The 12,487-nt window shown below is 49.5% G+C and overlaps 2 protein-coding genes across 4 annotated transcripts in view; one reads left to right on the top strand and one right to left on the bottom strand.

The window, feature by feature from the left end:
- Window positions 1-3,600, bottom strand: part of efcab6 (EF-hand calcium binding domain 6) — a 200,550-nt gene extending 196,950 nt beyond the window's left edge. For all 3 annotated transcript variants that reach the window (XM_072484515.1, XM_072484514.1, XM_072484513.1), the window contains exons 1-2: window positions 3,438-3,600; window positions 1,706-1,923 (exon numbers count right to left, since the gene is read on the bottom strand). In XM_072484515.1, the coding sequence (XP_072340616.1) occupies window positions 1,706-1,923; window positions 3,438-3,576 (357 nt within the window). In that variant the 5' untranslated portion in view covers window positions 3,577-3,600. The remainder of the gene's footprint in view (window positions 1-1,705; window positions 1,924-3,437) is intronic.
- A 4,483-nt stretch (window positions 3,601-8,083) lies between these two features.
- Window positions 8,084-12,487, top strand: part of pnpla3 (patatin-like phospholipase domain containing 3) — a 153,657-nt gene continuing 149,253 nt past the window's right edge. Inside the window, exon 1 of the mRNA XM_072484518.1 lies at window positions 8,084-8,311. The gene's annotated coding sequence lies outside the window, so the exon portion shown is untranslated. The remainder of the gene's footprint in view (window positions 8,312-12,487) is intronic.

Here is a 12,487-nt window from a genome sequence, read left to right on the forward strand (position 1 = left end):
TCCATAAGGATAGAAGTAGCATATCAATGCTCGCTTCTTCTTGGAATCGCTGTGCATCAGTATATTCAACAACAGCAGTTGCCATTTTACTTTCACAAAGGCTTCATCCTGCGGAACCTGCCACGACCACCTCTGGTGTTTCTTTAGTAGTAAATGCAGTGGTGACAGCAATGCGGCCAGATTCGGGATGACCTTTGCATAATTTATCAATCCCAGAAAGGATTTCAGCTCTGTTGTGTTTCACTGGCTGGTGCCTCCTTGATGGCCTTCACTTTGTTAAACTAGTGTCCTGGCCCGGGACCATCGGGAATGCCAATCTGGGTCTAGGACACAGAATGTAAAGTCCCATTAGCGAGTCCCTATTGGGCGAGCCTCCACCCGCTCAATACGGGAATTCGTACTCCATGAAGTCCACAGAGAGATCGATCAACGATCCCTCATGGTCATCATGAGGGCTATAACACTTGTAAAAGGGCCAAAGTAAGCGTACCATGCAAGCTTGATGTCAAAATAGGGCGCATCAAAGCTATCCTGTGGAAATAGATACTTCGATCAGATCATTGCTCAAGGTTTACCATGCAAACTCATGATTGGGCCGAAGGTCACCACTTTCAGACCTGAAAAGTGCCCAGTTCACCACAGATTATCCTGGAAGAACAAGATATCTCAAAATTTGAGCAACAGATAAAGCTACCTGTTTCCTGCTGCTAACTAACCAGCAGAAAATGCAAGTGGTATTCTCCACAGGGTGATGCCATCAAGCCAATAGACCTTCTGCTGACCACACAGGTGAGTAATGTGGGGCTGGATTCTCCGCAGCCCTGAATCGAAATTGCGTTTGGCGCAGTGGCGGAGAATCAAAGTTTCTGACGGAATCGGGCCCGGCGCCGCTCCGCCGATTCTCCAGGCCCCGAATATCTGCGCGTCCGTGAATTATGCCACGCGGCTGGGGGCCATTCCCAGGGGCCCTCCCAGTGATACTCTGCTCCCAGCAGCCCGAGTATCCGACGGCGTGGTTCTAACCACGTATGGCCGTTCGGGAACCTCACGTGGCGGCTGTGGACTCAGTCCGCGACCGCCCTGGTGGGTGACGGACGGATCGGGTGCTGGGAGCCTTATCCTGCAGCCGGTGGAGAGATCGGGCTGGACGGATCGTCGGGCATGCGACCGATCGGGAGGGGGCCTCGCTTGTTTGTGTGGGTCCACGGTCCGAGTCCGTCATTGCGCTCGGCGCAGCCGCTGGAGGCCGCCGCCGTGCGCATGCGTGGACTCTGAACCGGAAGTGCGGGGGCCCGTTCGCGCAGCAAAAGTTTCGTGAAGCACTCCAGGTCCCTGCTCGCCCCCAAAGGTAAGTGAATCAGGAAACTCCGGAGTGCAATGCCTGCGTTTTTACGCCGGCATGGGGACATAGCCCCATTTTGGGAGAATCCAGCCCATGGTGTATGAATTTCAGTGTAGTGACTATACGCCCCTGTGACCGGTGGTTCAGATCAAAGAGCCTGTCCGGCTGTTCGTGGCAGGCAAATTGCTGACCGTACTCAATTGTGCCCATATTCATTTTAGATGTGTCACCCATATGCAGTATATCTGACTTCATAGAATGGCACTTTGAATTGATCAGGAATAATAAAGAACAACAATGATAATAGTAATGAAATTCTCGGCTGCTTTAAATCCAAGCATTAGACTTTTTTTTCTCAATTACCTTTGCAAGTAGATCCTGGAATTGTTTTGCGTTAAGAGGCAACAGAAACTTTTCAATCACTCTGCGGAATTCAGCTTTGGTGACTGTTAGGTTTCGGTCCACATCATAAGCATAGAAAGCTCTCCTCAAGTCAGCTTGCTTTTCCTTGGCTCTCTCAGCAAGAATATGTTCGATTTTTGTGATAGAACAGCTTAGATCTGGCTCAGAGTATAATGAACCTAAGAAATACATTTCAAATGAGCACAAAAACAAAAGAACAATATTGTAACATCTGCTTTGAATAAGACAACATGCAAACATGGGCAAATACTGACATTCAGTAGTTTATAAAAGTGTCATTATTGAAACATCCATAAAGGGGAAATTGTATTTGCAAAACAGGCATTTTTTAAATTTCTCAACTCCACATAATTACATAAACCATACTGAAAAGCATCATGACCTGATTTGTATGTAGCAGTACTGACAAATATTGTTCTTTGCTTCTCCCACCTCACATAAAATAGGGAAGTGAATCAGTGCAAACACAGATCTGGATTCTCCGTCGGCAGGATCCTCCTTTTCACCAGCAGCTCACTCATGCCAGTGGATTTCCTAACGGCATTGAGGTGCCCACAATGGGAAAACCCCATTGGCCGGCTGGCGAGACGGAGAATCCTACTGCCGGAGGGGGCGTGCCGCATCAGAAAACGGGGGCGGCGGGACGGAGAATCCAGCCCAGGGAATTTGACACTGCGGTCAGTTAGGCAAGAATCCATCCTCTCAGCAGAATGGTGGCACAGTGGTTATCACTGCTGCCTCACGGCGCCGAGTTCCCAGGTTCAATCCCGGCTCTGTGTCACTGTCCATGTGGAGTTTGCATATTGAAAATGAAATGAATGAAAATCGCTTATTGTCACAAGTGGGCTTCAATGAAGTTACTGTGAAAAACCCCTAGTCGCCACATTCCGGCGCCTGTTCGGAGAGGCTGTTACGGGAACATTCTCCCCGTACTTGCGTGGGTTTCGCCCCCAGAACTCAAAGATGTGCAGGGTAGGTGGATTGGCCATGCTAGAATTGCCCCTTAATTGGAAAATTGAATTGGGTACTCTAAATTTATTTTAAAAAACGAATCCTCCATCTCAAATCCAGCCCAGGATAACGGGGTAAATTCTCATTTTGTCTGCTGGCTTTAAGGACCTGATGTGAAATAGATCCCAATCCAATTCCTAATGAGTATGAGACTAAATCACTAAACTGTGATTTAGTTTGGAGTAAGTTACTTACCTCCACCTGACCAGCAAGTCAGTTACCTGCCCCTGATAATGCCCAGGGAGCTGGTAAGCCATTGTGCCAGTGCCTAGGGAGCCGGTTACCTGCCTGTGCCGGTGCCTAAGGGGCTAGATACTACCCTGTGCCAGTGCCAAGGGAGACGGATACATGTATGTGCCAGTGCCCGGGGAGCCAGATACCTGGAAGTGCCGCAGGGAACCAAATACTTGTATGTGTCGGAACCCAGGGACCCAGATGCCCACCTGTACCTAACTGTACTTCAACATGAATTAATAATTTCAATTATCCACATAGCCACAGGATGGCTGACATCAAAATGGAGAAAAATAAAACATTTTGCAAAAAATAGCAATATTGCTAGTTGCTAGTCCACATATTTTTATAAAACAAAAGACTAATAAAAATGTTAAGAAAAAGCAAATGTATTAGCTTAATGTCATGTTTTTCCATGTCCTTTTACCTAAAGATGATTGCAGTGAAGCCTGACTGTTGGAGTTACGTGATGAGATCCTCCCCTGTGTCGATTGGGGTCTTGGTGTCAGTGGCATTCCACGAGACTCCAGACATAGAGACCCCATATCTGGGGAAGAGCCAACCATCCTCTTTAAATATTTGAAGCAACAATCTGTAAACCAAAGATTTAAGGCACAGCCTAGTAAAATAACAACCTGCAAGGGCAAATCACTCCTTTTTTTTCACAGAAGACCAATATCTAGCTCTGTGATGTATGGTATTTACCTAGTCCCACTCTGTTTTCAATACTAGTTACCAGTCTTCATGCTGTGTTCCCTCACCCCTCGTTTGGAGTAAGTTACGTACCTCTGCCTGACCAGCAAGTCAGTTACCTGCCCCTGATAATGCCCAGGGAGCTGATAAGCCATTGTGCCAGTGCCTAGAGAGCCGGTTACCTGCCTGTGCCGGTGCCTAAGGGGCTAGATACTACCCTGTGCCAGTGCCCGGGGAGCCAGATAACTGTAAGTGCCGCAGGGAACCAAATACTTGATGTGTCGGTACCCAGGGACCCGGATGTCCACCTGTGTCGGTGTCCATGGAGCCAGTTACGCACCTATGCCGGTGACCCGGAGACAGTCGTCTGCTCGTGCCAGTGCCTAGGGAGCTTGTTACCGGCCTGTGCCGGTGCCCAGGGAGCCGGATTTCTGCTTGTGTCGGTTCCCGGGAGTCGGTTACCCACCTGTGCTGGGACCCAGGGTGCCAGTGAGCCATCTGTGCTGGTGCCCAGGGAGCTGGCTACTCATCGGTTACCAGTATGTGCCAGTGACCAGGAGGCCGATTACCAGTCTGCGCTGTACCCCAGGGAGCCAGATACCAGTCTGTGCCGGTGCCCAGGTAGTCGGTTACCAACCTGTGCTGGTGCCCAGGGAGCCAGTTACTAGTCTGGGCCAGTGCCCAGGAAGTTACTAGTCTGTGCCAATGCCCAGGAAGCTGGTTACCAGTCTCCACCGGTGGCCAGGAAACCGGTTTCCAGTCAGTTCCAGTGTCCAGGGAGCCAATTACCATTCTGTGCCAGTGCACAGGTAATCGGTAACTCGTCAGTTACCAGCCTGCGTCAGTGCCAAGGGAGCGGGTTACGAGTCTGCGCCGATGCGCAGTGAGCCGGCTACCTGTCTGCGCTGGTGCCCGAGAAACCGGTTACCAGTTTGTGCCAATGCCCAGGAAGCAGGTTCGCAGTCTGTGCGATGCCCAGGGAGCCTGCGTCTCATCGGTTACCAGTCTGCGCCATGCACAGGTAGTTGGTTACCAGTCTTTGCCAGTGCCCAGGGAGCTGGTTACAAGTGGGCGCCATTGCCCTGTTGGCCAGCGACACATCGATTACCAGTCTGCGCCCCTGCCCAGGGAGCCGGTTACCTGTCTGAGTCGGTGCCCAAGGATCTGGGTACCTCTATGAGCCGGTTCCCAAAGATCGTTTTCCTGTCCAAGTTAGTGCCCAGGCAGCTGGTTACCAATCTGTGCCAATGCCCAGGATGCCGGTCACCTTTCTGAGCCGGTGCCCAGGGAGCCGGTTATCTGTCTGGACCGATGCCCAGTGAGCCGGTTACCTGTCTGAGCCGGTGCCCAGGGAGCCAGTTACCTGTCTGGGCCAATACCTAGGCACCCAGTTACTTGTCTGTGCCGGTGCCCAATGGGCCGGTTACTTGTCTGCGCCAGTGATACGGTTACTTGTCTGCGCCAGTGCCCAGTGAATGGGTTACATGTCTGCACCAGTGCCCAATGAGCCGGTTACTTGTCTGAGTCGGTGCCCAGGGGGTCGATTACCTGTCTGAGCCGATGCCCAGGGAGCTGGTTACCTGTCTGAGCCGGTGCCCAGGGAGCCGGTTACCTGCCTGAACCGGTGCCCAGGGAGCTGGTTACTTGTCTGCGCCAGTGCCCAGGGAGTCAATTACCTGTCTGAGCCGATGCCCAGGGAGCCGGTTACCTGTATGCGCCGGTGTCCAGGGAGCCACTTACATGTCTGAGCCGGTGCCCATGGAGCCGGTTACCTGTCTGAGCCGGTGCCCAGGGAGCCGGTTACCTGTCTGAGCCGGTGTCCAGGGAGCCACTTACCTGCCTGAGCCGTTGTCCAGGGAGCCGGTTACCTGTCGGAGCCGGTGTCCAGGGAGCCACTTACCTGTCTGAGCCGGTGCCCAGGGAGCCGGTTACCTGTCTGAGCCGGTGCCCAGGGAGCCGGTTACCTGTCTGAGCCGGTGCCCAGGGAGCCGGTTACCTGTCTGAGCCGGTGCCCAGGGAGCCGGTTACCTGTCTGAGCCGGTGCCCAGGGAGCCGGTTACCTGTCTGAGCCGGTGCCCAGGGAGCCGGTTACCTGTCTGAGCAGGTGTCCAGGTAACCGGTTACCTGTCTGAGCCGGTGTCCAGGGAGCCAGTTACCTGTCCGAGCCGGTGCCCAAGGAGCCGCTTACCTGTCTGAGCCGGTGTCCAGGGAGCCGCTTACCTGTCTGAGCCGGTGCCCCGGGAGCCGGTTACTGTCTGAGCCGGTGCCCAGGGAGCCGGTTACTGTCTGAGCCGGTGCCCTGGGAGTCGGTTACCTGTCTGAGCTGGTGCCCATGGAACCGGTTACCTGTCAGAGCCAGCGGCCAGGGAGTCGGTTACCTGTCTGAGTCGGTGTCCAGGTAACCGGTTACCTGTCTGAGCCTGTGCCCAGGGGCTGGTTACCTGTCTGAGCCTGTGCCCAGGGAGCCGTTTACCTGAGCCTGTGCCCAGGGGCCGGTTACCTGTCTGAGCCTGTGCCCAGGGAGCCGGTTACCTGAGCCGGTGCCCAGGGAGCCGGTTACCTGTCTCATCCGGTGCCCAGGGAGCCAGTTACCTGTCTGGGCCAATACCCAGGCAGTCAGTTACTTGTCTGTGCCAGTGCCCAATGGGCCAGTTACTTGTCTGCGCCAGTGCCCAGGGAGCCAGTTACTTGTCTGAGCCGGTGCCCAGGGAGCCAGTTACCTGTCTGGGCCAATACCCAGGCAGTCAGTTACTTGTCTGTGCCAGTGCCCAATGGGCCAGTTACTTGTCTGCGCCAGTGCCCAGGGAGCCAGTTACTTGTCTGAGCCGGTGCCCAGGGAGTCAATTATCTGTCTGGGCCAATACCCAGGCAGCCGGTTACTTGTCTGTGCCAGTGCCCAGGGAGCCGGTTATCTGTCTGAGCCGGTGCCCAGGGAGCTGGTTACCTGCCTGAGCCGGTGCCCAGGGAGCCAGTTACCTGTCTGAGCCGGTGCCCAGGGAGCCGGTTACTGTCTGAGCCGGTGCCCTGGGAGTCGGTTACCTGTCTGAGCTGGTGCCCATGGAACCGGTTACCTGTCAGAGCCAGCGGCCAGGGAGTCGGTTACCTGTCTGAGTCGGTGTCCAGGTAACCGGTTACCTGTCTGAACCTGTGCCCAGGGGCCGGTTACCTGTCTGAGCCTGTGCCCAGGGAGCCGGTTACCTGAGCCGGTGCCCAGGGAGCCGGTTACCTGTCTCATCCGGTGCCCAGGGAGCCAGTTACCTGTCTGGGCCAAAACCCAGGCAGTCAGTTACTTGTCTGTGCCAGTGCCCAGGGAGCCAGTTACTTGTCTGAGCCGGTGCCCAGGGAGCCAGTTACCTGTCTGGGCCAATACCCAGGCAGCCGGTTACTTGTCTGTGCCAGTGCCCAGGGAGCCGGTTATCTGTCTGAGCCGGTGCCCAGGGAGCTGGTTACCTGCCTGAGCCGGTGCCCAGGGAGCCAGTTACCTGTCTGAGCCAATGCCCATGGAGCCGGTTACCTGTCTGAGCCGGTGCCCAGGGAGCCAGTTACCTGTCTGAGTCAATGCCCAGGGAGCCGGTTACCTGTCTGAGCCGGTGCCCAGGGAGCCGGTTACCTGTCTGAGCCGGTGCCCAGGGAGGCGCTTATCTGTCTGAGCCGGTGCCCAGGGAGGCGCTTATCTGTCTGAGCCGGTTCCCAGGGAGGCGCTTATCTGTCTGAGCCGGTTCCCAGGGAGCCAGTTACCTGTCTGAGCCGGTGCCCAGGGAGCCAGTTACCTGTCTGAGCCGGTGCCCAGGGAGCCGGTTACCTGTCTGAGCCGGTGCCCAGAGTGGCGCTTATCTGTCTGAGTCGGTGCCCAGGGAGGTGCTTATCTCTCTGAGCCGGTGCCAGGGAGCCAGTTAGCTGTCTGGGCCAATACCCAGGCAGCCAGTTACTTGTCTGTGCCAGTGCCCAGGGAGCCAGTTACCTGTCTGAGCCGGTGCCCAGGGAGCCAATTATCTGTCTGGGCCAATACCCAGGCAGCCGGTTACTTGTCTGCGCCAGTGCCCAGGGAGCCGGTTATCTGTCTGAGCTGGTGCCCAGGGAGCTGGTTACCTGCCTGAGCCAATGCCCATGGAGCCGGTTACCTGTCTGTGCCGGTGCCCAGGGAGGCACTTATCTGTCTGAGCCAATGCCCATGGAGCCGGTTACCTGTCTGTGCCAATGCCCATGGAGCCGGTTACCTGTCTGTGCCGGTGCCTCTGCTGGTACTGCAGCACCGACGCTGTCCGGTTGCTAAGCAATTGCGTTGCTAGCTGGAATCATAAACACGAATCGTATTGGACGAAAGCTCAGGGCTGTGGAACAAGTGCCTTTCCCATTGGCCCGTGAGGGTTCGACCACGGCCGGACCGACAACAACATCCGGGGGCGAGCTCGGCGGCAGTGTTCCCTGCAATGGGGCCCTCAATAAAACCTGCGGACTGACCAGTGGACACTGTGCATCGGGCTCATGCTTTCCAACTTCCTCGTCTCTCCCACTTTATGAATTTTCATTGCTCTCTGGATTGTCCCTCACAACCATTCACTCCCTCTGAAAGCATGAACATGTCCATCTACCTCTTCAAGATAGAAGGTAAGATAATTCGCCTTATCGGGGCTATAGGTATCTCCTGTTGGGGGGGAGAGTAGTTATGTATAGTGTAAATGGCTTATTATTTCACAGAGGCGGTGTACACTCTGTCCGTTTTAGTGGATTTCCAACATCTGTGGCGGTTTCACTTCTGATACCACCCATTTTGACTTTGTTTCAGAAAATGTGAACACATCAATTGTTTTAAAATAGAATACGTTGCAAACTGACCTGCTGAGATCCACCAGTTCTTTATCCCTAGAATTGTTTTGTGAATCTCCTCTGTTCTCTCCCCAATGCCCTTGCTCACACCCTTCCTCAAGATTGGCATCTAGAACTGGGTGCAGTACTTCTAACTAATGTCTTGTACAAGTTCAACATGAACTCCTTAGTCTTGTACTCAATGCCCCTATTAATAAAGCCTAAGATATGTTTTATTATCTGCTCTTGACATGCCCTATCATCTTCAATGACATATGTACATATACACCAAGGTCTCTCTGTTCCTGCACCTCCTTTAAAGTTTCTATCTTTATTTTATACTGCCTTTCCATATTCTCCATATCCATTCCATGGATTCTATAGATTTTATACTGTCTCTCCATATTCATCCTGTCAAAGTGGACCACCTCATACTTCTCTGCATTGAACTTCATCCTTGCCACTCATCTGCCTAATCCATCAACATGTCTATGTCCTTTTCAATACTATCACAGTTGACAGCATTTCCAAATTTGTTTCACCTGCAAATTTTGAAATTATGCCCTGAACACCACAGTCTAGGTCATTAATATATTATGAAGAGCAAGGCTCCCAACAATGACCCCTGAAGACTTCCACTATAAACCTTCCTCCAATCTGAAAAACAACCATTTACCACTCACTGCTCTGTTTCCCGCCACTTAATCAATTTCTTATCCAAGTGCCTATTTTCCCTTTTATTCCATGAGCCAAATCTGTTGTATGGTACTGTATCAAATGTATTTTTGGTCATTAGAACATTGTAGTACACGCTGTGCCTGTGCAATGACCATTTTAAATGAGCCATGTAGTCTGATTTCTGGTCATCAGTAGCGTAGAATAAAAGAAAAATAAAAGATTTGAAATGTCTTTCTAAATAATTGACTGTGGGGAAATAGTTTCCTTATTATTTCAACTAGTTTGTTCAAATCCTGCCTTTTAAGACTAATAGATTGTTTCATAATGCTTCCAGTATTCACTTTCATCTTCCCATTAAAATTGGAAAAGTGAGGAAGTGACGCTTCAATTATGCAGCATGCCACCTAGATTGCTGTGTTCAATTTTAGACCGCAAAGCTTAGAAAAGGTATATTGGTCTTGGAGGAGGATCCAGCGCAGATTCACCAGAATTATACCCAGGGTTTAAAGGCTTAAGTTTAGAAGAGACTTTTGAGGCTTGAGTTTAGAAGGTTGACAGGTAATATAATCGAGGTACTTTAAATGATTAAGAGATATATCTATACTGGTAGGACAATCCAAAACAGGAAGGCGGCATAATTCTATTAGAGTTAGGACATTAAGAAATCAAGGAACATTCTTTCTCTCAAATGGTAAGAGAGATTGTAGTAAGAAACTTGAGCTTGAATCAAATTATGTTGAACCTCTTAATTGCTCTAATTTTTAATGGATGGAATTATGTGCGTTATTCTTTATGTATTCACACAGGTAGCTATCTTTTCACATGATACCCCAGGCTCTAAAGGAAAATGCTATCCTTTCATATGAATGCCCAGGCTCTAAAGGAATATACTATCCCTTTCGTATGAAGCCTCAGGTTCTAAATCGGTATGGTATCGCTTTGGTAGGAAACCCCAGGCTCTAAAAGGATATGTATCCCTTTTTTGAACCCTCAGGCTCCAAATGGGTAAATGTGTATGGTATTCTATTTGTATGAACCCCCAGGCTCTAAATGAGTATGGTATCCCTTTTGTATGAACCCCCAAGCTCTAAAGGAATATGCTATCCTTTCATATGAACACTCCGGCTCTAAACGGGGATCTTTCCCTTTCGTATGAACCCCAGAATTTGAGAACTGCTTATACTAGGTAACAGATAGGAAAAGAATATAAAAAGACTCCTCCAAGAGTAAGACCCTGAAATCCCGAGTTAAACCAGGAATTGTACCTGAATGTATTGTGCACAAAGATGATTGGGAAAGAGTTAATTGATGAGTGAATGATAGAGACCCTCCTGATCAGGTTTATAGGCGGAGAAGAAGACACTACAGAAGACAGCCTCTTGTTGGTTCTAGAATTGCAAGGAGCAAAGAGAAGCCCGATTCAAGCCTGCGCGCTCTACTTCCAAGATTGGAACAGGAAGTAACACCTGTATAAATAATTACTGCCTAGTTTATTAAGCTTTATACACTTATACTTAATAAATATTTCAAACTTGCTACCGTTACAAGGTCTCACTGTCAATTCTTTTGTCACATCTGAACCAAACAAAAATCTTACGAGGTGCTGGAACTTGCTCCCCCAAAACACTGTGGATATTCTCCTCATGTCTGTGTGGATTTCCTCCCACAATCCAAAGATGTGCAAATTGGTGGATTTGCCATGATAAATTGTCCCTTAGTGTCCAGGGATGTGCAGGTTACAGGGATCAGGCGGAGTGGATGGGGGAGTGCTGTTCCGAAGGGTCGGTGCAGACTAAATGGGCCTCCTTCTATACTGTAGGTATTCTATGACCCACTGGAAGTATGCAGAGCAGGTAGATCATGGCTTCAGTGTGCAATTTTGATTTAATACCAGCACTGATACTTCGGAACTCCATATTCCAGATGACAATCTCTCTAACTCCTGTTCGGCTGTGTGATCCTGGCCCCGGGTAATTGTCCATGTGGAGTTGCACATTCTTTCCTTGTCTGCATTTATCAATATATTTCATTTAAAGACATTTACAGTAACCAATTAATTTTTTCCAATTAAGGGGCAATTCAGCATGGCCAATCCACCTAGCCTGCACATCTTTGTGTTGTGGGGGGCAAAAGCCACGCAAACACAGGGAGAAAGTGCAAACTCCAATACGGACAGTGACCCAGAGCCTGGATCGCATCTGAGACCTCGGTGCCGTGAGGCAGCAGTGCTGACCACTGCACCACCATGATGCCCTTTATATCAATATATTTCAAGAGTACAAGAAGTGACATGACAGGTGCCAATGTAGTTTTATTACTGACTTTAAGGCTTCTGCACAATCATTTGTTTCCAAGAGATGGCTGCAATGGTCAACCTTCCTCTTGCAATCAAGAATCATGTTGGCATTTGATGACTAGGTTCATAAATAAAGAATGGTCATTTTGGAATTAGTGGAGGGCTGTTGGTTATGTGAGTCTTCCCATTGTTCTACAGCACCTTGTGGGGAAACGCACAAGGGACAGCAAAAAAAAAAGCAGTCGATCATCTTTCAATACGGTTTTCCTATATAAACAATAGCTTTAGCTTTCTAATACCAATTGTATTATGTGTAACAAAGTGTGTTTTCAAAATAACAGCAACAGAACAATCAAAGAACGGAACACCTCTCTTTCATAAAGAGTAACGCAGCAAAGCAAATTGGCGGTGTAGTGCCATTAATTCATATAGTGATGTAAATCAAAAATATCAAATACATTTAAACAAATGTGGCCCTGCTGATTATCTGTCTTACATTATTTCATTGTCTGCCCAATTTAAAACATTGAATTAACCCACCAGACCTTGCTAAATTTATTTTGCAAGTCACAAACGACGGTATAATGCAGGCTTTATCTTTCTCAGTTACATTTTTTCACAATTTAAATCGGAAACTAACTGTACACACAGGTTAGTTAGTTTCTTGTATGAACAATTGGCTGATAATTTAAATAAGCAACTACATTGAAGGAAGCCCATAAATGATTAAAATTAAAAGCAATAACTGAACTTTACAAATTAAATCTGGTTTAAAATGGTGCATTTAAATGATCGACAAGAATACATATTATGTTCCAAGAATTCAGTTTGTGAGACTGCGGTTGATTAGTGAGATCTAATTGCTTCCACTTACTGCAAACTGGTTTTGGAAAGATGACTCAAATGTGCTGGGTTACACCAAGTATATTTATACAACATAATTTCTAATATAATTTTAGTTCATAATAGGGTATCAAGTCCAATGAAAAGTGCGATAGTATGAA

This window comes from Scyliorhinus torazame, chromosome 19, assembly GCF_047496885.1.
Source record: "Scyliorhinus torazame isolate Kashiwa2021f chromosome 19, sScyTor2.1, whole genome shotgun sequence".
Classification (NCBI taxonomy): Eukaryota; Metazoa; Chordata; class Chondrichthyes; order Carcharhiniformes; family Scyliorhinidae; genus Scyliorhinus; species Scyliorhinus torazame.